Source organism: Periplaneta americana, chromosome 4, assembly GCF_040183065.1.
Source record: "Periplaneta americana isolate PAMFEO1 chromosome 4, P.americana_PAMFEO1_priV1, whole genome shotgun sequence".
Lineage (NCBI taxonomy): Eukaryota > Metazoa > Arthropoda > Insecta > Blattodea > Blattidae > Periplaneta > Periplaneta americana.
In genome coordinates, this window is record NC_091120.1 from 173,494,488 (window position 1) to 173,521,915 (window position 27,428).

At 35.7% G+C, this 27,428-nt stretch overlaps 1 protein-coding gene across 4 annotated transcripts in view; it reads left to right on the plus strand.

The window, feature by feature from the left end:
* Nucleotides 1-2,597: 2,597 nt before the first annotated feature.
* The window catches only part of crm (cramped chromatin regulator), a 37,081-nt gene continuing 12,250 nt past the window's right edge, over nucleotides 2,598-27,428 (plus strand). For 2 of the 4 annotated variants that reach the window (XM_069824372.1, XM_069824375.1), the window contains exons 1-9: nucleotides 2,599-3,292; nucleotides 3,825-4,054; nucleotides 4,540-4,875; nucleotides 4,963-5,169; nucleotides 14,780-14,970; nucleotides 16,431-16,968; nucleotides 19,230-19,453; nucleotides 24,470-24,670; nucleotides 26,864-27,121. In XM_069824372.1, coding sequence (XP_069680473.1) covers nucleotides 3,826-4,054; nucleotides 4,540-4,875; nucleotides 4,963-5,169; nucleotides 14,780-14,970; nucleotides 16,431-16,968; nucleotides 19,230-19,453; nucleotides 24,470-24,670; nucleotides 26,864-27,121 — 2,184 coding nt within the window. In that variant the 5' untranslated portion in view covers nucleotides 2,599-3,292; nucleotide 3,825. Of the gene's footprint in view, nucleotides 3,293-3,373; nucleotides 3,574-3,824; nucleotides 4,055-4,539; nucleotides 4,876-4,962; nucleotides 5,170-14,779; nucleotides 14,971-16,430; nucleotides 16,969-19,229; nucleotides 19,454-24,469; nucleotides 24,671-26,863; nucleotides 27,122-27,428 lie in introns of those variants that run through there. The other 2 variants (XM_069824374.1, XM_069824373.1) reach the window with 2 other exon arrangements.

Below are 27,428 nucleotides of genomic sequence, written 5' to 3' on the forward strand. Positions count from 1 at the left end.
CTGACAACAGTGCATTTACTGTGTAGTACTTACTATCTTTTTAGTAGGGCCAGACTATATTTTGTGAAACTGATAAACTTAAGGTAGGTATTCTTTGGTTTATTTTATAGATATTGTCAAGTTACAATGAAGCTTTTGTCATCTAGTCTGCTGTAAAAAAATCTTAAAGTTAGAATTTATAAAACAGTTATATTACCGGTTGTTCTATATGGTTGTGAAGCTTGGACTCTCACTCTGAGAGAGGAACAGAGATTAAGGGTGTTTGAGAATAAGGTTCTTAGGAAAATATTTGGGGCTAAGAGGGATGAAGTTACAGGAGAATGGAGAAAGTTACACAACGCAGAGCTGCACGCATTGTATTCTTCACCTGACATAATTAGGAACATTAAATCCAGACACTTGAGATAGGCAGGGCATGTAGCACATATGGGCGAATCCAGAAATGCTTATAGAATGTTAGTTGGGAGGCCGGCGGGAAAAAGACCTTTGGGAAGGCCGAGACGTAGATGGGAAGATAATATTAAAATGGATTTGAGGGAGGTGGGATATGATGGTAGAGACTGGATTAATCTTGATAGGGACCAATGGCGGGCTTATGTGAGGGCAGCAATGAACCTCCGGGTTCCTTAAAAGCCAATAATTAAGTAAGTCAAGTTACAATTGTTCCTATCATTATTTCCATATTTTTACAGATTTTTTCCTTTATATTATTGAGTCAAGGAATAAATTATTGAGTCTTTAGAGTGTTGAGGAACAAGATTATTGAGCTCTTGATTCACTTTATTCAAGAAACATTTATGCTGTATATACCGATACAGTATGGTATGTAAACTAAAATTGCAGTGCAGCACCAAGCACTTTTGTTTAATACAGTAGGAGGTTTATATGAAATTGTTATCTGTGATATTAAAACTTGCATGACTTGTTGCTGCAGGAATTATGAACAATAAGTTAAAGAATGGCTAATTATAACTGACATGCCTGCCTTATCTAGAGTTCAGTTCCCAGGAGATTAAATTGGCAAGCCTTAATCTCTTATGTAAGGACAGAACAGTCTTTTCAAGCTTTCATTGATTCATTATGAAAATTAAAAAAAATTTACATGTCACCTGAATATTTATAATTATATTACCTTACAGTCTGTATTTCACAAGGACTAATGCATCATTAGCATTAGTTAGATGATAGCTAGTTCTTTGTTTGCCATCTTATTAGGAAAATTAGTATAGCTCAGCAAATGCACTGTTAAACAATACATGAATCTGAATAAGTACCCGTACCAGTATCAGTAAGAGTTATATAAATTAGATCAGTGTCATTGTTATATATTAATAATAATCAAGATAAATTATTAAATTATGATATAGTTTTAAAATGAAGAGCTAGAGGAGAACTAAAGAAAGTTCAAATGATAGGGATGCAGTGACAAAATTATTAAGAACCTATATGATATTGGTCATTCTCTGTCACATAATAAGTAAAAGCTGAGATAAAACTGTATATGGTAAGATACCGGTACTCTAGTTGCAAGTGAGAAACGGCAGTGTAATGTTTTGAATAATAAACGTGATAATGAATGACAGAGATGATAAAGTCACTTTTTGAAGATTTTAGCTTACCTACAATAATGTTATAAGAACAATAGAAAACCTCTTTTTATGTATAAAATTAGGCGAATTGCTTTCGAATTTGGCAGACTTTTATATTATGTTCAGATATGTAAGAGTTTTGATGCAATTACAAGTAACTCACCCTTTGAGGATACTATGTACAGGTCTCAATAATTAATTTTTCAAGTTAAAAAATAATATAAATTTGAGAACTGAATACCAGTATGTAAGAATATAGTGCTGAAGTGAATTAGATTTAACTTATCCTTTTATTTAGGTACCGGTACGAGTATTGATGGAGTTGAATATTGTGTAATTATAGGATGGTGATAGTGATAACTGTTTTCTACTTGAAATGTTGAAGGGAACATTGTGCAGTGTGGTTATTATTGAAAAGAAACTCCAAGAAAATTAAAGAATTTAATCTCAAATGTGATGTGGATTTTTTTTAAAGATAATAAAGCTCTCTATAATAGATGATTCAACAGGCACATGATTAACAAAGAAAATCAGTAGCCTACTACCAGGGTTCTATATTGTACCGGTAGGTACAGTACTGATACATGTTCAAGATAAGTCACCTCCGAACTTTTTGCTGATAATGAAATAGTGCCTCATGAAAAAAAAGTCAGTTTACTATAGTAAACAAAAATTGTTTTCCTCCACATATGTAGATGCCACATCAAGTGCGATAATGATAATTAAGTAGTTTTATGATATGTTACATCTATTGTTATGATGTCAAATTTAATAAATAAATAAAATTATTACTGGTATGCAGTGTACAGACACAACTGCACAAGCTGCAACTATTTGTGAATTTTTTAATTACAAAAACTATAATAACAGTAGTTTTATTTTCTGCAAGTTGAATCATATTTGGGTCTACTATTTAGGACTTCCTGTGTCATTCTCCTTCTTGAATGAAGACAGGATTGTGCAATACTGTTCCAAAGATACCTGCACAATTCATAGAGTAACATCTGTCAACGAAAGTCGTGATTCTAGGAAACAAAAAATGCTCATACTATCAGTGTATTGATTACTAAATTTAGTTTGGGAATTGATTGGTTTCAGTTGTTATGAGAGATCAGTACATCAGTGTCAAGCTTGGTACAGTTTAATGATATGAAGGGAATAAATTTCCATACTTAAGGAAGTGATTTGGTTCATGTAGAACTTGATCATCATCAAATTAATTTTAGTAAATTTACTCAGTTGGGCAGGTATTATTTTAGAGGCATCTGATGTCATGATTATTGCACATTAAATTAATTAAAATTGTTTTTCATTCTTCCAAATACCTGCCCTTTGTCATTCCTTGAACTAGTCAGGGTAGTCAACATAATATGAAATTTGGCCAAAGTGGAGATGTATTTGAAATAGGATTAATCGTAATATTAATCCTTCATCTACAGGTAAAATTATTTATTTATTTTTAAGATGAAAAAGGAAACCTATTTTATATACGACTCTATAAAATACAGAATGAGGACAAGCATATTTATTATTGTCGATTGGCAACGGGACTCTATTTTTGAGAGGGACTACGATTTTTGCAGTGGATGGAAGATCCACGGATTTATGACACTATGTAGCCATTTAAATAGTGATAATTTTGTTAACATACTTCGTTTTTTATGATAGAGAAGACTCCATGCACAAGGAAACGTAACTAAAAGGTAAAGATAATTTGGGTATATATTGCAATTCGACGAGAGAAATTACTAGCTGCCAAGCAATTACACACCCGCCATTTGCAAGGAATTTTGTGTAGACGTCGATAGATTTAAAACGTTTATTCGACTTAAAACTGACTGTAAAACATTAATTTTTGGTGTCAGTTTTATTGCAAATATACTATAATATTATAATGAATAATTTAAGTGCACGTCAATGATCATTACGCTTCACTTTTACGTGTTTCATACAATGGGTGCAAACGCTATTCAAGATTGGCTGGGTAAATATGTCACCTTCCATAATCCATTGGAGAGTGAAGTAATTAATTTAAATACGGACCGTTTTGAATTACTATTATTCTGAATATATCAAAACTGGCAAGAATTGCAGTGAAATATGCATTTACTTGAATATAGACAATTGAAGTATGACACTTCCTCTTTGTCATTCAGGTCATTGATAGTAACCTAGTGTTCTGTGGTGGTTCACTTTGTAATGTGCTGTGACACTTATTAAAAATATTTGTTTCAGTATGGATTCTTCTTATCATGGCGAGAATACTAGTTTGGCATCTCACACCATGTTGTCATTATTTGGCAATATGCATCATCAACCAGAACCTCTGGGCTCTGTCACACACAACCAGGAAGTTGATGGCTCAAGTACCAGTCTACAAATTCGGTCAAGTGCAAGAGTGTCCAAAAAGATGCGACTTGACTCTATTGCCACACCGGTAGCGTCAGTTATTTCAGACAAGAAAGGTGCTGTTTCAGTTTGTATTATATTTTAATACGGTACAGAAGATTTTTTGTTGACAGTTTGAGGTTATGTAAACGTAACAACCCACATTGTCTTTCCATTATGTTGACATTGTAATGGTTTATTTAAGACTCAAGGCATATTATGAACAGTCTATAAAGTTTCTAAAAATTGACGTGTCATTTTGTAATCATCTTGATAAATTATAAAACATAGCTATTTGACAAGTGTTGAGTGGTGTCTTAGTTTTGAAACAAAATTAAATATATTAAACATAAAACTTCAGAATTTTAACAGAAAGTGAATTTTTGGCTTAAAATATAATCTGTTTAGTTTATTATACGTTGCTATTGAATATATTTCATGGATATATGTTAAACTTTCTCGTGTAGGCTATGTGGGCCAAATTTATTTAGAGATAAGACCTATCTCTATCTCTTATTTTACTTTGCATACTTACTCGTAAATTCTTGTTCTTCTTTTGCAGAATCAGCCAAGGAAGATGAGAAACCGGAGAAGTCTGAGAAACCTGAGAAACCTGAAAAACCTGAGAAACCAGAAAAACACGAGAAGGCCGACTCCAAACAAAATGATGCCAAATCAAAGAAACGAACGTTTGAGCTTTGGTCGCAAGAAGACAAGAATACATTTTTTGAAGCTCTGAATGAGTATGGTAAAGATTTTGATTCAATCCTAAATCACATTGCAACCAAAGCGAAAAAGAAAGGACTTGGAGATCATTTCATTAAAACCAAGGACCAAGTGCGGCACTTCTACTACCGGACATGGCACAAGATTTCAAAACATCTAAAATTTACTGATGGTGAGATAATATTCATAATCATTTGAGGTTAGTTTGCACACTGTTATCCTTAGGTCTCTGCTTTATTTTGTATTCATTGTTGTGCAGATTTGAGAAATGCGACAAGAGAACTTTATGGACTTGTGAATTACGGAGAGATTCGCAAGAGAATTGGCTTCTGTTCCGAAAAGATAATGTGCATGAAGCTGAATGAGTTGGTGTACAAAGGAACAATCCAGATTCGAATAAAGGGCAAGACACTGCGTATTAAAACGCCACTCTGTCGGGCATTGCGCAAGTTAAACCGGTTAGAAGGTAAGTAAGTTGTCAATTCAAGATGCAGGAATAATCACACAATCAGGGGTGTAGGCCTATTGCAGAACTGGTAGGTAACAGAATGAACATATACCACCTAAAACTAATAATTCTAGATTGAAGGAAAGTGATAAAGGAGGCATATTTTCAGGGGCAATTTCTCAGGGCATGCTATGCTTGCTGCGCAAGCCCAATATTTTCGTAGAATGTGTATTTCTCAAAATGGGATTACGTACATTAAAATTTATTTTGATTTTTGGAATACTGTATAGGCGTAATACCATCCGCAGGTTGCACACTGCAAGTATCGCAATGCTTGCTCGTTTCTCGGAGCTACAGGAAAGACGTAGAAATAGCGAGAATATGATGCGCGCGCAAGTGCCTTCCTCCTTAGTCCATCCTAGGCGCACATGCTTCTGATGTATTGTTTGAAGCTCTGGTCCGAGAGCTACACCAACGACTATTTAACGTTACACAGAGCAGTATTGACAGCGGGAATGTGCTGTGATTTGCGAGTGCAATGTAATTGTTTGAGCGGAATGCATATGTTAGCTGCTGCATGTATTATTAATTCTTAAACATTAATTTGAAGTATTGCAATGAGTTCGGAATTGTGTGTTATTGAAACCCCATTATTAAATCCATTTTCCTGAAGGACTATTCAAGAGAAGACAGACATTATAGAGAATATGTGCGCTCGTTCAGTGCAGCTCAATACAACAATGTGCATTGGTTGGCAGGGTCGAAAAAACTGAATAAACTGTTTTGTTGGCCGTGTTTGTTATATTATATCGAACTTCTACATCTGATAAGCGAATATGATCCATGACTCATAATGATTTCATAATTATAAAATAAATTATTTATGTGGGTGTGATTATTTTTATTAATTATGAATTATTATATCCTCCCATCTTCCCCTATGAATAAAAGAGCAAGCCTAACTTTCGTGACAAGCATTCGCCCCTGCATATTTTGTAGATCTATTCTTGTTTTGTTATTTAACTACGTAGCCTAATTTTAATGTGTGCATGAAATGCTGTTCCTTTTTTTGTGGAGGAGGAACCTGAAGATTTGCATCACAGCCTGAGGCTTATTGTGCCTACCACTCCTGTTCTGTGAATAATATTTGTCGCCAAATATTCGCTCTATTGTACGAATACAACGTGCTGCACTGTGAACTTAACCTGGGCTATTCTAATGATGACAATGATATGTGAATAATGATGGTAAAATGAGTCCGAGGTCCTGCACCGAAAGTTACCCAACAATTCTGCTTCTATTGGTGGAGGAAAACCTCGAAAAAACCCCCAACCAGATAACTTTTTCCAATCAGGATTTTTTGAACCTGGACCCGCTTGTTTCATGGTTAGACATGCTTTGGTCTCGTTTCTGTGTCTGTGTGGGGGAGGATTTCCTCGTGCGGAATCAGATATCTTCTCAGGAAAAGTGGTTGGCTGAATGCCGCCCGGTATTTCCATATTATGAGAGATATTATGGTTCCTTCAGTGTGGCAAGTGTATCCTGATGGGGTTATTATTTTCCAGCAGGGTAATTTGCTAGTAGACGTCGTTGCACATAGGCCAGTTTTACACTAATCCTAAACATCTTATTAAATATTGAACAAGTTCTGAATTATAACCTAAAATAAGACACTTTCCCTGACACTTATTCATAATAAGGTGAAACGAGCAATGCATCTTGTATTTTTGGTCCAGGTAAAATACTTTGTTTAACCGTGGTCTATATGCAACGACGTCTCCTAGCAAATTACCTCCAGCAGTATCAGTTGCCAATCCGTAATACTGGTGACAGACTACAGTACTAATCGCTATTAGCACTTATCGCGATCAGGCCCGATCGCGATTACCGAAAATGTGGTGACACACTACGTCCCATCTGGTCAACAGCTGAACTACCATAGAGGAAAGAATTTTCTCTATATACATACGTATATGTTTGTTTCCCTCCTGGACAACACCTAAAGTTCATACTTTCTTTTGATGTTTGTTCATTGTTTTTTTTCCCCTTTTTTGTTGTTGTTTCTTGCAGCTTGATATGGGAATTTATTTGTTAAAATTGTTATATGCTTTACAATGTAAACTGATACAATTTATACCATTACTATTTATATTATTTTGAAAAGGGGTTTTATAACCTATAAAATTTATATCATGCCAAAAATTTATATTATTTTGTAATAAAACATTTTTAAAATCAACCTTAACCTCAATGATAGCATCGTAATGGAGACTGAAATTGAAAATCTGAAAAAGAAACCAGTTCCAGTTTGTAATACATTATTTATTGAAATGAAACATCTTTTAGCAGCCTTCTATTGCTCTCTCTCTCTCTCTCTCTCTCTCTATATATATATATATATATATATATATATATGAATAATTCGTCTGTCATTTGTTAATATATTTCTTTTTACTTTTCTCACATCTGCATTAAATTTCTCCACTATGTCTAATAGTAGCCAAATTCATTTTCTAGCCATTCATTTTCGTTCCTATTTCGTATAATACAATGGAAGGGGTAACAAAATTTCACAGCAGAAGCTATCACGACTTCCTAAATAATATAAATCAAGGTGATTCGAAACCAAAGATTACTAAAATGTTACTTTCGTCCACTGGGCCGTGCCTCAGTGCGATTATCTAGTTCTGAAAACAGGATTTAGCTCCTGATCGCGATCGGGATGGTGACACACTACAAACCCGATCGCGATTAGGTCGATAATCGCGATTAGTGACTGTAGTCTGTCACCAGTCTAAGGCTGGCTGACAACAACAAGGTGGAGGTGCTGGTTTGGCCTCTTTATAGGGTTGATCTCAGTCCCATTGAAACGTGTGGTCAGAGGCGAAACACATCATGGCCGAAAACTGGCCTGATCCACCCCCAGTGTCTAGTCTCCCTTGGGATGTCGTACTAGGTGCCTGGCATGAGATGGCCCAGGGCGAATGCTGTGGAGTTGGTTTGGGTCTGGGAAGATGAGAATGGTTGTAGAGAATGAGGGATATTGAATGCAATATTGACTGGTAGTCCAATGTGATGCCCAGTCAAACAGTGCTTTTCAGGACTATCTAATCTTTCAGAACATCTTTTCAACAGGTTAACCAGTTGTAGAATAGTACACTCTTAGACAAAAAAAATGACCGGACTCCAGATTCTATGTCCGATTTGGAAGACTTCGGGTGCATTCGTCAGAGCATGATACACATGCGGACGAATTTCTTCTGTCGTAAATGTTTCCAACACTCCACTGCCACCACTATTTGATGATTAGACTATTTAACATGCTTCTTAAAGAGTCATTGTCTCTCTCGCATAGCGTAGTTGGTAGCATTGTGGTCTTGTATCCGAAAGGTTTCCAGTTCGAATCTCAGTCTATACTTTGTTTTTTTCATTCTCATTTTTTACTTCTTGTATACTGATAATAACCAGTATTGTGAAATATTTAACAGAAAGTGAATATTTACAAAGGGCAAGTTAGATACATAATAGCAATCCTTTCCCTTGTATCTTGTATTTAAAGAGTCTAAACGGAATCTTCTCAGATAGAAATAAACAAAAATAAACCTTAAGTAAAAGAAATCCTTCTCGGATAGGAATAAACAAACATCATCCTTTTCTTTGTATTAAACAAAATAAAGAAATACATCTCGGAGACCAATACACAAAAATGAAAATAGACAAAAAATTCAATACCGGGTATGTAATCCCTCTGCATCTATAACCGCCTGATCCTGCGGGGTACACGACCTTGAATCGCCTACACAAGAAGCTAGACTGTTACCATGGAGGTATTACAAAGCAGATATGTAACGGCACTATTTACGAGTGTAGCCAATATCTGGAACACATTGGTTTTGTCTTTAACATTATTCATCTCGTTTTTGCAATACTATTAATATTATGATGATGATTATGATGATTATTATTATTATTATTGTTTGTAATACTATGAATATTATTGTTATTATACTGGTTGTTGTATTATTATTATTATTATTATTATTATTATTATTATTACAGCTATTACTACTACTAGTCGACCTGGTTGGAAAGTTGGTATAGCGCTGGCCTTCTATGCCCAAGGTTGCGGGTTCGATCCCGGGCCAGGTCGATGGCATTTAAGTGTGCTTAAATGCGACAGGCTCATGTCAGTAGATTTACTGGCATGTAAACTCCTGCAGGACAAAATTCTGGCACATCCGGCGACGCTGATATAACCTCTGCAGTTGCGAGCGTCGTTAAATAAAACATAACATTTTAACTACCACTACTAATACAAATTATAGTAACTGATCAATACTCCAAGAACTGAGACCTATTTTAATTCAAGGGTAATTAGGGAGAAGTCTCCGATATTACTGAATGTTTTGTTTAATTTTTTAACTAATCCAAACTCCTGTGCACGTTAATAAATGTATAATTTGTTTCTAGCTAGAGAAAAAATAAAACGAAACAAATACATATACTTATACGAAGGCGGATATGAACCCGGGTTTTCTGCGTGTGAAGTCAGAGTTTTACCACGGAGCTATGATACACACAGTTCAAATCGTTGTTTGCCGGTATAAGAGTATGTTCTTGGATCTCACTGGTTTCGTCCTTACTACTCTGATTTTAGTCTTGTGTATCAGGCGCACAGCAAAACGGAACTTCGACAAATTTACGCTTCAAGAGTCCGGTCATTTTTTTTGTCTAAGAGTGTACATTATGCAACGAGCCTATAATGGTAGTAATTAAGACGCGAGTATGTTTGTTTATGAAACGAGCGCAAGTGAGTTTCATAATTTTCATACGAGCGTCTTAATTACCATTATAGGCAAGTTTCATACGACTTTATGCTCGACCATATTTCTAACTTGAAATTATTCATAAGTATTCATGTTGTGGTTATCTAAGTGAAGGGCGGAACTGACCTTCTAAATTGTGAGATGTGCACAGACGCGAAAGTATTGATTTTTTCCGAGGGACAAATGTCATTGACCTTGATATAATCTAGAGAATAACATGGACATTAATATTGATATAACCTAGAAATTGATTTAGAATTGAAAAACGAGATGACAAATTGAATTTATTTGAATATTATTTACAATTAACGCTAATTATTATAGTAACAGAACATAACCTTCTGCGACAGTATTGGATTTCCAGCCTCCGTGACTTTTTGCTAATTGTCTTTCGATTGCATATCCGAGAATAATCGATACTTGCGGTTTTATAATGGTACAATGGTGATTTCTCATTGGCTGAACAACTGAACTATAATGAATAGGTGTACTTTAATGAGGTGCATTAAAGGGCTATTACCAGGTGTATAATTACTACATTTTGGCATGATCAAGCATAAAATATATATGTGGTATTTCGCACAAAAACATAAATTCGGTGTTATTTCACACTTAAAAACTATAACTTTTACCTCCAGTGTACAGAACTGTACTAACATGCTGCTGTGCGATTGCTGTGCTCATCTAGCCTGACCTGTCTCCGACGTTACAAATGCACAACCTAGCATCTGCTGAACATGCATAAAATCTGTGTTGAGTAATGTTTTGATGAAGAATCAGATGCCATGTTTTCCATTGCTTTTGAATTCAATTTGTAGTCATGAGTTGTGATTTCTTTACATCCTGTAGATCAGTGGTTGCCAAACATCACGAAATTGTGACGTAATATAAATGCAACCCTCACACCACTATCACAGGGAGAGTGGTGGAGTGTGTATCTCCTCAGGTAATGCAGCGAATAACAGTGCAGAGACGGACTGTGACCAAAAACAATATGTTGTTGTTTTCTAATGCCAGGCGCTTGACAATAAAGTCATTTGACCTCTTGCACTGCAATATTTTTCAAAGATATTATCATGACCAGCCATTTAGTAACAGGTCTGTAAGTAGCAGTGCTGCCTAATATTATTCTACTTATTAACTACACACACTTTTTTCCGTGTTAACTTTTATCCTCCTATTCATTATTTTTGTATTATTAATAAAATAAAATATATTTTCTTATTTACCATAAAAAGAACGTGTACTTTATATCAGCAGATATTTGAAATTAGAAAAACGTACCAGGCTGGTCACGAAGTTGTAAATTACACTACATAGTTAAAAAAACGTCGAAGTATTTTACCCGATTAAGACATAAAAGCCGATACTTTTTATTGTTTGTTTGTTTATTAATGAAATATTCAAATTACACTACATACGTCGAAAAAAAAAGGTCGAAATATTTTACCCCGATTAAGACATAGAAACCGATACTTTTTATTGTTCGTTTATTAATAAAATAGCCTATTCAGTTTACAGGTAAGGGCGTGGTAGTCTTTATATCAAGAAGAATAATGACAACGTACATTGTTCTTTTATATTTCATTTAAAATTTTACAACAAGTTAAGTATCTCATATTTTTTCCATCTGCAAGGAAGAAATACTTTTGCTCCCATGCTCCTTAAAATTAAGTTTTTAGATATTATCTGTTTTCTGTTTTGGAAAAGACATCGAAACATATTATCCTACACACCTGTAACATTACATGTGTACGTCCGCAGCTGATAAATGTCTTGTCTTATATCGAAGTGAAGGCATGGTAGTCTTTAGATCAAGAAGAATAATGACAATGTACATTGTTCTTTTATACTTCATTTAAAATTTTACAACAAATTAAGTATCTCATATTTTTGCCATCTGCACAAAAGAAATACTTTTGCTCCCATGCTACTTAAAATTAAGTTTTTAGATATTATCTGTTTTGGAAAAGACATCGAAACATAATATTATCCTACACACTTGTAACATTACATGTGTACGTCCGCTGCTGATAAATGTCTTGTCTTATATCGAAGTGAAGGCTGTAACAGAGAGTGGGGGTATGATGCCATGGTTACGCTTGAGTGGAGGCAGGGGCATGTGTCGCGACACAGCTTTTGGCGATCACTGCTGTAGATAGTGGAATTTTGAAAAATTGAATATTAATTTAATAAAATGATACATAATGTACTGTCTGACCAAGTGGTTATGTCACAGGGTCATTGAAATGGGGAAACCACATGACAGTTACTCACTTAATGGAATCCTTTTCTTTAAATTATTTTAAACAGTTGTGTAATATTATGTAGAATTCTAATTCCATACAGCAAATTGATAGCTCAGTCATTAACCTTTGTAGAGGGCCGAGCAGAAACGGATGGAAGAAACTGAGATGTGACATAACCACTCAGTCGGACAGTAGTTGGAAGCCAAAAATTGTTTGACTGATCTTGAAGTGGCAAGTAAAATAATTCATTGTCAATGTTTATACCAAAAATTTCCATAGTTTATTGAGCTGATTTCTAATTGTCAAATAAGTGTCCACCTACGAGTCTTCACACATATAATAACTAGGGAGCGGATTTTTATGTGCTAAAAAGTACGAAAATATTTGCTAAATATAAAAAAAAAAATATATATATATTTTTTAAATATGACAAAAATACCTTACTTAGCTTGAAAAAAAAATGTTACTAGGTACTCACCAACCACACTTGAGTGCTAGTAGTTGGCCGAGAATTGCAGTGAACAACAAAGGTCATCTCCAAATTCTCCATCACAAATGCATGCCGATTATCTCTGAACAACGACTTATACTGTGAAAACGATCTTTCCATATCACAGGACGTCAGACGTGCATATTTAAAGAGAGGAAAGTCACGAACACAAACACCGTCAATTTCACCTACAGGCACACCCTCCAATAGTTGAGCAACTTTACACATTTTTTTTATATCCACTGTTTTTCCCAAACACATTCTGGAATTTGTCCCTTAGTACTTGTACTTCTGAACCTGGTAATTTCCACGGCATGCACCTCCCTGTTTCAGACAACAGGTTTTTGGATGTTTCGAGTTTTTTATGGTGTCACACAAAAAGCTTAAATTTGCTAATAGGAAAGCCAAATGGTTTTTTGAACAACCATCTTTCAGTATATCTTGAAGGATATGGATTGACGAAGCGCGATAACAGGGAATCACAACAAGATATATTGCCTTACTTGATGGACATGAGCGAGAGGCGAGAGATTTGTTTAAATTAAATAATTTTCATACAAACAAAGCATTGAATGAAATCATCTTCAGCAACAATAAACATTCCTAATTATGTGTTGGAAGATCTCTCCTCCTTGTGCATGTTAATTTATTCTCTAATAATAACACTGATATGCTGCCTAGCAGTTCTCAGAACTTGAGGCGATACTATTACAAAAATGGATCACGGATACATCACACAGCCCATAGAAACACGAAGCAACCAAGAATTCTTAAAAAGATAACATACTTCTGAGTGATATAATTGATTTAGTTTTAAAATATTTAAAAGTTCTTGTAAAAAAATTATTTAAGGAAAAAAACTCCGAGATTTATGTGTTTATAACAGATTTCCTGAAAATATGTATTTACATAATTTTTTTGTGAAAATATGTGTTTTTATGTGAAATAAAATTCGGGTTTTAAACTTGAAACTTTATGTTCGAAATTTTTAACTTTGTTAATTGTGTTTTATCACACGCAAAAATAATATTTAATTACATAGGAATCCGCTCCTTAATAATAACAATACGGCTTATCGATCCCACACAATAGCCCGGTTGTGATCTCTATCTGTAATGGACGATCACAGTATGATATTAAATATGCATATTTCTTATACTTATTGATTGATCTTGTTGCTGTATTTTTAGTTAGATTTTTTAAGCATTTTTTAATTTCCTTTTTAAAATTTTAAATTTGTATTCGTGTAATTGGTGACATGTATTATGTAATTTTGATATACATTATGTACAGATATCTATATTGTCTGAAGATGCCCACACAGGGCGAAAACGTTCGCAAAATAATTAAAATGTGTTAACAAAAATATTTTTTGGGTTGACAGTATAAATAAGTCAAGACGGAAACATTAAAACCACATTACTCATTCATCATAATACGACTTATTGGATAATCTACAAAGATGAATTCAAAATTCAAATATAATTTAACCTCAAACTGACGCCAACTTCATGCCTTCAATACTTTCAAAAGTGCATCCAGAAAAACTAATCGAAATTGCTCACCATCACGTGACCAATGACCTAGCTGCTACTCATTGATGTTTTTCTGCCGAATGTGGCCATTGCAACTGAAGAGAATGGATAAGTCATGGCAATTACAATTGCTGTGTTTCTGGAGATTAAAATACGTTCAGCATTGTTCACTCAGGATAATTTTTGTTACCACCAGATTGAATTACATCGAGCATGTACCTTACATATCTTCCACAAAGTCCACACATGTGGAGTAACAGCTAGCACATCTGGCCATGAAACCAGGTGGCCCGGGTTCGATTCCCGGTTGGGGCAAGTTACCTGGTTGAGGCTTTTTCCGGGGTTTTCCCTCAACTCAACATGAGCAAATGCTGGATAACTTTCAGTGCTGGACCCCGGACTAATTTCACCGGCATTATCACCATCTCACTCAGATGCTAAATAACCTAAGATGTTGATAAAGTGTCGTAAAATAACCTACTAAAAAAATCTTCCATAACTATGCAATATTGAATCTGACTTTTTCAGAATGCCAAGATGATCTCAAGTTGCCTGCTCGAGTGGTGTTAGAACTTCGTCCTCGATACAATGAAGCATGGAGCAGAGTACAGTCTGTAGCACAGAATCCGCGGATAAGGACTCTGCTTCCTTTGCAGAGGAGGCTCACTTCACTTCTTGCGTACCTGAATTATCGCTGGAGTTCCTCACACTTGAAGCATGTATCCTTTGAGCAAGACATGGAGCATTTCACACTATCTCCTGTATGAATTGCTGCTTCATTATTATTGAGACCTGGATTCAATTCGCTGTGTACCCCTGATTTATAACTTGTTTTGGGCAAGCCTGTGGTACAGGTAACACAGGGGTTTTCTCCAGGATCTTTGGTTCCCCTGTGGGATCCCAACAAATCTCCATCATTATGAGTGTAGTGTAGAGCAGCCTTCCATGACGCACCCTGAGCATCGACCCTCTTGGTAAATTGGTCTACACAACTGGCTTCATGTAGGTAAATGACGAAGTGAAGTATCCGTCATTAGTTAAAAAAAAAAAAAAATTAAATTAATATTGAATGACATATTTTGTCTTATTTTCAGAGGGATTGTATTCAAGTCTTCATTACAGATTCTATAGATTTGTTTCTTTCCAGAATAAAAGCCTTGACATTGTCGTCATTCAGATGCATGTGCTTCGTAAACAACAAAAAGAAAAAAATGAGATGTTCAAATAGATGTTTTCTGATTTGCCAGTATTTTTCATGTTGCAGAGTATTTTTGGTCAAAAGACAAGTTATACAGATGGTTTGCATACATGAACGTGAAAATTCATATATTTATTGCAAACCTGAAGACTATAGCTGAAATATTTACAGACGAATTATATGAATAAAATACAGAAAAGTTCATTTGTGAAAGCAAAAATGAATAGATATACATTGACATTCTAAGATAACTGACCCCAACTAATCGATAGTTATTGATCACTTGTTCGTGTAAGTGTGGGTTCATTAGTTAGAGAAAAAAAGAAAGAGAGAAAAAGATAAAAAAACACATTTATTCTAAATTGACAATGAGACAGAAATGAATGACATTCAATAAAAACATTAATATAGTCGACAGAAATAAAAAGGCAAAAAATACACCATTTGTTAATATTATATATCTTGAATAATTTTATAAATGTCTTATTTAAAGAGTTCAATTTTGAAATATTTCAAATTTGGAAAATGATTTGTAATTTTATTATAAAGTCTTGGGACGAAACTAGCACCATGTTTAAGTGCTGCATTTGTATAACATTTAAGCTCAATCTATGGGAAAGTAGACTTTTGTCTTCGAGTATGATATTTATGTTTTATCTAGTTTCTATGGTAGTAAGTTAGTAAACTATATTTATACATTTCTTCAATAGTTAATACTTTAAAATCTGTATAAGTTAAATTTGTTGAGTAATCCATATTTTTGGTCAGACAAATTTTTATTAATCTTTTGTGTAATGAATTTAATGGATTAAGTACAGATGATGCTACTCCACCCCAATTTATTATACCATATTAGAAACCCAAGAGGTATTTTACTGGGAAAATATTAGCTACAGAAACATTTAGCGAGAACCTTTTTTAATGTACTAACTCTTGGTGTGATTATGTTCACATTATTTTACCTTGACACTTGTCCTTTAGCGTGATAAACTGTTAGCAGCTATTGGCAGTAATGATCTCACACCCCAAGATTCTGAAGACAAGAAGAAGGAGAAAGAACCGCTGCTACGTGTGGCCCCCTTACCTGGAGTGCCAATCTGCCTGCCCACTGTGAACCTGACTGAGTACCTGACAAGTTCGAGTCTATGCCTTACTTCATATGAGGAACGCTGCCAAACATGGCAAAGAGAATCTTTGTTTCCACCTTCATCTGCGGGCAGGGGGGGAGGCAAGGGTGGCAGCTCGAGGAAGGGAGGGAAGAGACAGAGAGTGGATAGTTCGGGTGACAAGAAACCTGCTGTGACGGAGGCACCTGCTGTAAAGCAGAAGGAGAACGTGTGTCCAGAAATCGAGTTTGTTAATTGTGGTGTGACGTTAAATAATGTGTGTGACAATAAAACTGGGTGTAGCACTGCTGCACAAAGCCAGAGTGGAGGCAGGAACTTGTCGATCTCGGGCACTGAGGGTGATGTCAGTGACATGGCTGTGAACCACATTTTGTCCCAGCAGCATCAATCAGGTGGGTATGGGAATCTATTTTACAGTTACGCAATGAAATAATCAGTGGGTAATTTACCCTTGAAGCATGAATTCGAATTGTACTTGACTGACTACCTGGTTGGATTTTCCCAACTATAAGACAAATGTCAGGTAATCCCATTGTAAATCTTCGAATAGTAAAAAAACTGCCAACTGGTATACCCACAGATCCTAAACATTCGATATTACTGTAAATGTTAAAGTGTGTAAAAATAGACTTAACAAAAAAATATCTTCTGCCCCATCTCGCCAAATACCTTACTTATGGCTTTTAGAGAACCCGGAGGTTCATTGCCTCCCTCACATAAGCCCGCCATTGGTCCCTATCCTGAGCAAGATTAATCCAGTCCCTACCATCATATCCCACCTCCCTCAAATCCATTTTAATATTATCTTCCCATCTACGTCTCAGTCTCTCTAAGGGTCTTTTTCTCTCCAGCCTCTCAACTAACACACTATATGCATTTCTAGATTAGCCCATGTGTGCTACATGCCCTGCCTATCTCAAACGTCTGGATTTAATGTTCCTAATTATGTCAGGTACAATGTGTGCAGTTGGCAAGAGAAAGCAGTCCCTCTTAATGAAGCTCTCATTAACGCCTGGGCTAGAGAGGTATGAACCTGACTTTATAATGCTGATGAGTTCATTTTCTAATTTTTAATTTATGACTGACAAATCGCTCATCCAGAAGACCGAGAAATGGCCTATTGGAAAACTGAGTAAAAATGACTGACTGTACTCTTGTGTGTTGATGTCGACTTCCATGATTTTGTCATTGTCTACGACGATCTCGTTACTGATAAACAATAGACACTATCGAAAGTTATTGCTAACCACAGTGACGACAATGAAGGGAATGATGATGATGATGATGATGATGATGATGATGATGATGATGTGCTGCCTCTGCTACCATCAAAGTCAGCTGCGCTGGATGCATTGTCCATAGTCAGAACAGAATTGATTTCTTGCCCTGATTTGTCAGAAAATTTATTTCATAATCTCTGACACATTGAGAATGACACTGTATATATGGAAACAAGAGATGTGATGATATTGTCAAAAGAACATTTTAGCAGTGTCCAGTAATTGTTTTCATTTAAAATAATCTGTTGTGTTTACACTTAGTAATAAAATACAGTAAGTGTTACATATTTTCTTTTATCCAGTGCTGCCAGGTTGTCATTTGACATTTCTGGCCTCTCCTGATCATGGCTTCTTTGTAACCCTTCTGAGATTGGGTGCCTGGAAGGCGGAGTTACGCTGCCTCAATGATGATGATATTATGATAGGATGATTATGAAGTGCCAGGAGAGGTCTTAAACCTAAGCCTAACCTAATTTCCAGACCATGGACGAACATGGGAACATTCCCCTTTAAGGAAAAATTCCTGTGTTCTAACCGGGAATCGAACCCGAGACCTCATGAATTGTAGTCAGAAGCTATAACCACTAGCCAAAGAGGCTGGTCATGCTACATATTGAATTATGTATTTAAGAAAATCCCATTTCCCACTTACAACACACTTTTCATCTTGATCTTTTAAATGTGTTGTACCGAGGTTTTACTGTAGTGTGGGCAGGCAATTTTTTTATTTGTTTATCTGCTGTGCAGATCTAACAATGTGCACCGATTGAAGGAAGGTTTCGGTGTGAGCTCATTAACAGCTCCCTTGTTAGAATCACATGCAGAGCTTACATGACTGGAGAGCCTGTTCTTAATTTTATACTAGCATAAATGAGAAAAACTTCTCGTTTAATTTAATTTCTTTACAGTGTTATTATTAATGATACTCGTAGTCGTTATAGTACAGAGTGAGAATTGCTGATCAACTAGGGGTTGGATTTTGATGATGTAAATGTTAGTGTTGCAACGTAGTATAGTTCAAGATCAGCAAACATTTCCTCTATCTCGGGTAGAATCCTCATTGTCACTGGGTATTTCATTGCAGTCTGGTGAACGAAATCAATTCGCTAATTCTTTGACAATGAATGTAAACAAAGGGAACATTACAGTACTCCCATCTCCCCCACAGGTAACAGAAAACGATTATTTTCATTTGAAATACCATGTGGTTAGCAAAGACTCTTTGAATTTCAATGCAATGGAAACCAGATGCTTATCTTACATAAGTAATGATATATACTCACTGTCATTTTTAGCTTTTAGATCATCAAAATCCGAGCTCTGTGTGATCACTGTTAGAAGATTAAGAGTTTAATGAAAGTGAACTGTTACAGGTGTTGGTGCTGGAAATTCAGTTACAGGTACTGCACCTCCTGTTGTTAATGAAGTGACAGCACCAGCACCAAAAGAGGAGGTAGACAACAAGAAAAAGGCAAGAGTTTCAAAGGCTAAGGTTAACAACAATGAAGAAGTCAATGAAGAACTCATCAACAAGATACGAAGTGGCTGGACGATAGAAGACGCAAATGCTATTACTATTGGCGAGCTGTACCTAATGGTTTGTAGCTTCACATTTCTTGAACTTCACTCCTAATATGTGGTGCAGCATTAGCTGAGTGGATACAGCATTGGCTTGCCATGTTGGGGACCTAGGTTCAAATGGTGGTGAGTTCAAGTAGAGTTTGTGGACACGTTTTATCGAGTTACTCCACTTTCTAACCTTTTCTCCACCATTTCTGCATAATTTATTTTTGTCATTGGTGTCCAGAAACTACTGCGTTGTATCATCATGGAAAGATGAATGGGATAGAAATGATGTTGGTGGATGGTTTTCACTGAGGAGTTACATAGAAATGGAATAGGTGTATAGATTACTTGAAGACAAGAAGAAATAAGTAGCATCTGAGAATTTCAGTAAATTCCGATAGTGGGAAGCAAAAGGAGGAAGGAAATCACAACAAATTGGTCATTACCAGGGGGAAGGTAGGATTTAAATTTCGCAGACAGCTTATTAGGTCTTCTGGTCTGTGAGCAATACTTGTGATGCTGACTGACTTTCTTATTTATGATAACAGTTGCATCTCTTAATGTCAGACTTCAACTAGAGTGTGTTGCTATCTCTTATTGTGGTGATATCGTGCTATTAGGAAATAGAAAAGAAAAAATTACTATGTCAACAGAAGTGTTACTGCAGGAATCAATTAAAATCACACTTCCCATAAATATAGAAAAGATAATAGTACATTATGCAACGAGCCTATAATGGTAGTAATTAAGACGCAAGTGTGTTTGTTTATGAAACAAGCGCAAGCGAGTTTCATAATTTTCATACGAGCATCTTAATTACCATTATAGGTAAGTTTCATACGACTTTTTATGCTCGACCATATTTCTAACTTGAAATTATTCAAAATTAGGCCATGTTATGGTTATGTGCGAACTGACCTGAATTGTGAGATGTGCACAGACGCGAAAGTATTGATTTTTTCCGAGGCCGAATGTCATTGACCTTGATAGAGAATAAGATGAACATTAGTCTGATATAACCTGGAAATTGATTTAGAATTGAAAAACGAGATGACAGATTGAATTTATTTGAATATTATTTACAATGAACGCTAATTATTATAGTAACAGAACATAACCTTCTGCGACAGTATTGGATTTCCAGCCTCTGTGACTTTTCGCTAATTGTCTTTCGATTGCATATTCGAGAATAATCGATACTTGCAGTTTTATAATGGTACAAAGATGACTTGTCACTGGCTGAACATCTGAACTTTAATGTCTAGGTGTACTTTAATGAGGTGCATTAAAGGGCTACTACCAGGTGTATAATTACTACATTTCGGCATCGTCGAGCATAAAATACATAGTATTACCAAGAAACAGTCAAGAACATGGTTCATTAAAGATTGAAAATGTAGAATTTGAAATGGTTCGAAAATTTAAATATTTAGGCTACACATTAACAAAGCAGAACGTCATAGTTAGAAAATATCCCAGTGATTAATAAATATCTCATTAAGAGTTGGAAAATTAGAATGTGAAATGGTTCAAGAATTTAAATATTTACGTCATATATTGAGAAATCACAACATGATTGTTACAATAATGTCCCAACTGGCTCATTAAAGCAGTGGTTCCCAACTGGTGTGTCCTGCAGCCCCATGGAGTGTGTCGCGAAATTTTGGAATTGAAAAGTACATTTTATGCCATCCAGAAAGTCTCTTTACAACGCATTTTTTATTTACAACGAAGTCTTTGATATGGTAATTTTATTTTGAACCAGGCTTTACCAATGAAATAATGCTCAGTTTAATTTTTTCTGCCTGGTGACAATTCAAATGAAAGTGAACACCTGAAACAATGCTTAGTAATTCGTTTACTCATCCCACTTAGTAATACACTAAGTTTAGTATCGTCAGAACATATTGATCAGTTTCAGTATATACGTGTGAGTGCGTGATTGTGCAACTAGGCTATTTTATCAAAAGTGCTTTATTTAGATTTTATCATTGACAAATTTTTAATTCGAAAAAGACTATCTGAATCAAGTTCTGGGTTAGATGACAACAGTTCTAATTCAAATAATGTGAGCGAAAATTCCCTCCAGGGTTCACAAAAACACACCACGTTTCGTAAATATAGTGATGAATACTTGCAATATGGTTTTACATGGCGTGGAGATTAATATAAACAAAATTCCGAGTGTTTTATATACGGAACTGTTTTGTAAAATCAGTCCATGGTCCTGAATAAACTAAAAATACATTTAGAACTGCCGTTTTCAACGTCATACTTGTGTGAATGAACATTTCTACCATAAAAAAATGGTGAAATCTAAACAAAGGAACAGACTGCTGCATCTTGAAGATGATTTACGTGTTGGCCTGTCAATCATAAGACCACGAATAGATAAACTCTGTGCAATCCACAAAGCGCAGACTTCACATTATTTCAAATAGATGAGTTTTAAAAAACGATAATAAAAATCTTTTATCGGACATCGAGCATCATAGATAAGTTGGCATTTTTGACATATACGGTTGTTTTTTCCCTAATGCCACTCAAGCTGCTGCTTGATTTTTTTAGAATTTTCGATTGTGTATGAATATCGACCTATCTACAACACTGGAAGTCCGACACTACATAGAAGTTATCAGTGCTTTTTTCTGGCAGAATGCGCTGGAATGGTGTTCCGGCACCTTTTTGTTGAATTCTTCATCATGGAACCGAAATATGTGTGAATAACTATGTTTTAATATAATTTTTCTTTGAATTCCGCTTAGTTGGATGAAAAGGAGGTTAAAAACGGCAAAATTCCCTTGCAGTGAACAGTAATCGTCTTCCCGTCCACTATAAAATATTCTACATAGAGTTCCACAATCTTTTTTCCAGAAGAGAAGCACAATTTTTATTATTAATAAAAACAAATAAGTGTGTCGCAATATTGTGGATGTTCAGTAAAGTGTGTCACCAGTCAAAAAGGGTAGGGAACCACTGCATTAAAGATTGGAAATTTAGAATTTGAAGTGGTTCCAGAATTTGAATATTTAGTCTACACATTCACAAACGGGGTGCAATGGTTACACAGGTACCTCAAGGAGCTTAGCTCATTAAAGGTTGGAAATTTAGAATTTGAAATGGTTCGAGAATTTAAATATTTAGGTCGCACACTAACAAATCAAAACGTGATGGTACAAATATCCCAATGGTCAAAGTTCATTAAGAATTGGAAATGTAGGATTTGAGATGGTTCTAGAATTGAAATATTAAGGGCACACATTAACAAATCAGAATGCGATACTGGTGTAGCTCAGTTGGCCAAGGAGCTTGCCTGCCAATCCAGAGTTGCACTCAGGCATGCATTCGATTCCTGCTTGGGCTGATTGGTTGGGTTTTTTTTCCGAGGTTTTCTCCAACCATAAGACAAATATTAGGTAACATATGGCGAATTCTCTGGCTCATCTCACTATTACCAATCTCATCAACGCTAAATAACCTTGTAGTTGGTACTGCATCTTTAAATAACCAAGTAAAAAAAAATAACACGATGAATACAGAAATATCTGTTGAAACTGAATATTTCAGTAAATTCCGACAGTGACAAGTAAAAGACGAAAACAAGTCACGACAGTCGAGTCAATATGAGGAGGAAAATGGGATTTAAGTTTCAGAGTCAGCTTATTATGTCTTGCGGTATGGTGAGCAATATTTGTGAGGGTAACTGGCTGTCATATTTGTGATAGCAGTTGTATCTCTTAATCTCATTCCATTGTGTTTGTATGTAGTATTAAACTATATTCTGGATGAATACAAATTTCTGTAATGAATTTCTGTGAAGTAAATAGAAAAAAGTTGATTATCTTATCACTGGGTTATTGTGTATTGTGAATAGAGCAGTCTGCATGAGTACGGACATATTACAGCAAATAAGGCAGCAGGAGAAGCTAATCTCTCTGAGAGAGGCTGTTCCCCATCCCTGTCTTATCGCCTATAAATAGGAATAGGACCCGAAATAAATATCTTAACAACTATCAATTTTATCTTAAGAGTCGAAATTTGTATCTTCAAAGCCACTTGGTAACAAAAGATACGATGATTATTTGGGAACTGGACATGTCTTAGATGATTTGTTGGTCACTAAAACAAATTAGACTGTAAAGATAATATGTACTCCTTGCTTTCTCACATATTAAAGTCTTGCTTATGATGCGAGGCGCATCCATAAAGTAACTTTCCCACTCGTCCCACAGCTAACAAACCACATGTTGCGCGAAGCGACTGCGTGTACGTGATAGAGTAATGTCCTGGCATGGCACATGTTCTAGCGGAACTTCCCGAGTGCTCTCAGTAGCTTCGTTGCATTGGTTGAAGATGGACGTTCCTATTCCAGCTCCCGCCGAGTGTGAAGTGCGGTCATTGATAAAGTTTTTGAATGCACAGGACATAGCGCCGATTGAAATTGATCGTCAGCTGTGCCAGGTCTATGAGCCTAATGTCATGAGCAAGCAAATGCTGCGTTGCTCTACAAGGTCGTCTGTGATGTTGATTGGCCTCCCACTGCACTCCTCGTCATGCACATTTTGGCGTCCTGCTGAAAATTGTCTACAGCAGCAACGCACTATCTGCTTGCCCATAGACCTGGCACATCTGACGATCAATTTCAATCGGCGCTATGTCCTGTGCATTCAAAAACTTTATCACTGACCGCACTTCACACTTGGCGGGAGCTGGAATAGGACCGTCCATCTTCAGTCAATGCATGAAGCTACTGAGAGCACTTGGAAAGTTCTGCTAGCGCATGCGCCATACTGGAACATTACTCTATCATGTACACACAGTCGCTTCGCGCAGCATATGGTTTTCTAGCTGTGGGACGAGTGGGAAAGTTACTTTATGGATGCGCCTTGTATTTTGCCAGGTTGTGCGTCATAGTTTTCTCTTTCCATTAGGTAAATTAAAAAAGTGGCACTCAAGATGTTCTGTCGATAATCCAATGATGAGGTATGAAGTCGTATGAATAATTTTATTTTTGGAAATTTATTTACGATGGTGGTTATGATTTCAGTTTGGTTGTGATTCAAAGCTGCAGATGGAATATTGGTGGGAAAACATTCCTCCGGATCCAACTCCAGAAACACCTCCAAGCAATGTGCCACAACAAGGGCCGAGTGAAGGTGAAACTACTGTTGCACCGCAGAATAATTCCATTGCAGAGACACTGCAGAAACTGATCTCAATTGCCAAGCTCAATTTTAAAAAGGCAAAAGTAAGTAAATGGTAATCTGACTGAAGGTGTATGTATGTATGTATGTAATGCCTACCCACTTCACTTTATATGATTCGGGTTCCACATATTGCGGATAGATGGCAGGATTGTGACTCATTTTTCTATTTGTACACCACTTCAGCGGGCCATACTGTACATGATGTGTATCTGTGGAGATTTATGTCGTGTACAGGGTGAGTATATGTGTAAGTGTTCGTGTAAGTGTAGTGTCTGGAATGAGTGATGATGATGATGAAGATGAGGAAGGGAGAAGGGGAAACCCGGTGCTGGGACGTAGCCTACTCCTGTCAAATAGCACCAAAGGGGCCACCAGGCTTAACGTCCCCGTCTGACGGACAAATCACTATCAATGACATATGAAGGGTACACGGGAAAAACAAACAATGTGACAATGCTGTTAAGGATGATGTCATTATCTAATTCACTGTATTACTACAAACTTTAGTGTTATTTCTACCAAAAGTGGTAAAGGGGAATTAAAACCACGGATACATTCATCATTTCCTTCATTTCAAGTAGAAACATCAATAAATTTTGCAGTAATATACTGAAATAGATCATTATCTCACCCTTAATGGAAATGTGACATTGTTCGTTTTTCCCGTGCACCCTTCATATGCACTGTGGAGATATTTTGGATTTAACCCAGGCATATTGGTGCACAATCTAGTGATTAGAAGTTGTGCACTGCCATCTCTCCAGTCCCGATGTAGAATAATGTAGAATGATATAATAATAATAATAATAATAATAATAATAATAATAATAATAATAATAATAATAATAATAATAATAATAATAATAATATAACCATAGACTACTAAATTGCTGGACTAGTGCGAATTACGAGTATATTATTTATGTAGTAAAATCCCCTTTAATTCCCGTTATAATAAAATAACGCATCTAAAATAATATACTAAATAAAACATTAACAAAGAGATGAAAAATTAGCTGGTCTCAGGTTCGAACCTGGGTTCAATTACACCATGGCCTTTGACTTTACCATTACCCTACAGACACCTGTTTCTAGTATATTGGTTGAATTACTCTTACATGCTATGATTGATTTCATGTTTGGTGCCTATTATATTTAATTTTGAATTCTTAAAAAGTAAACAAAAATATGTTTTATGCCATATCGTTCCTCATTTGCGTAATTTTAAATTAATATTTTTATTGTCCTGATGTAAATCATCAAACAAGGTATGAAATAGTCCTCGATTCTGTTGGACTCAAACTCTTCTTCTATTTTTACGTCTATTCTTTCTCTGTATGAGCAAATTTGCCAAAAGTACATCTCCTTCTACGTTCGTGTTCACTGGAAGACTGAAAAATTCTCTACAAAAATTTAGCAGCATGTTCGCAGCACTACTAACGCACCACTAAAAGTGGCCTCATCTGAAGAGACCCTAATCAAACAATTTATGTACTAATCAAATCAATGTTTAATGCTAGATACTATAGTTACAAATATACATACAATTTCAGTAATTATGGAAACATTTTGTGGCTTTTCTTTGTATGTTAATTCTAATGCCTTTAGCCTGACCTTGACTAATCTTAGATCATGGTGTTTGCATGTAAAATATTCGTATCAAAATTGATTTCTCCAATTACGTTAAAAAATAAACGTACATATATTTTACACTACACTACTTTCATCAGAAAAAAAATCTAAATTATATTTGTTAAAGCATTCATAGACGTTTTTCATTGTAAGAGGGATGAATAAAGACCTTGGGTTTCCCATGCATATTTTTTTCCATACTTGGAATCTTCACGAAAGACGATCTTGAATGGAAAAGGAGTGTCCAATTTTGTTTAAAGTGCTGTAAGGGGGAAAAATTACGCGAAGAAAAATATAATTCTTAAAAACATGTCATGAAATCTTGGGAAAAATTACACGAATACATACTGTATTATTGAATATTATAATAAGCAGTTTATTGTTCTCTTTTGCAACTGTTTTCATGTGTTATTATTTCTGTATTGGTATTAAGATGATACTCTTGTGGTATGATTTTATGCTTTTCCTTGACTTTATTTTCACAGCTCTTCCTTTGTATTAATCTGTTGACGTCATTACATTGTATTCTCCAGCAAAGCTTGATTTTCGTTATGTCTGTTGTAACAGCTTATTAAGAACAGATGTTATTTTCATGTGTTCAGGTTGTGTGCCCATGTGGACACGTGTGTGGTATAATCACCAAGCCTGTTATTTCTTCACGGAGGCCTCTGCCAGTGAGGACTGTAGTGAACAATTGTGTTGGCAACAACCATTCCTCAGCACAGCAGGTTCGTCCTGCTGTGAGTGTGAGTGTATCACCGTTGCATGACGGAGTGTTCAGACGTCCACTTCTAGCACCATCGCAGTTCAAACCATTGCCGAAACCTAGCACAGCTGAAGCTTTCAAAGCACAGCTAGAAGTAAGTGTTAATATATATTACTTATACCTGTATTTTTCACTGTGTTTTAGAATGTGCTCTATAAATTACTATTTGCTTCATAATCAGATACTGCAGTGTCACCATCTTTAAGAAATTTCTGTGGTCACTTGCTCCTTAGAACGTCCTTGTTATATTTTGCCTTTATACATACAGTAACGTGCAAATTAATCCGAACAACGTAATTACTTATGCAAAAACACTAAAACGGGATAAAAAAAGGATCTAAGACATACCTCAGTAATCTGTGTGGCCTCCCTTGTTCCTAATAACAGCTCTGAGACGATTT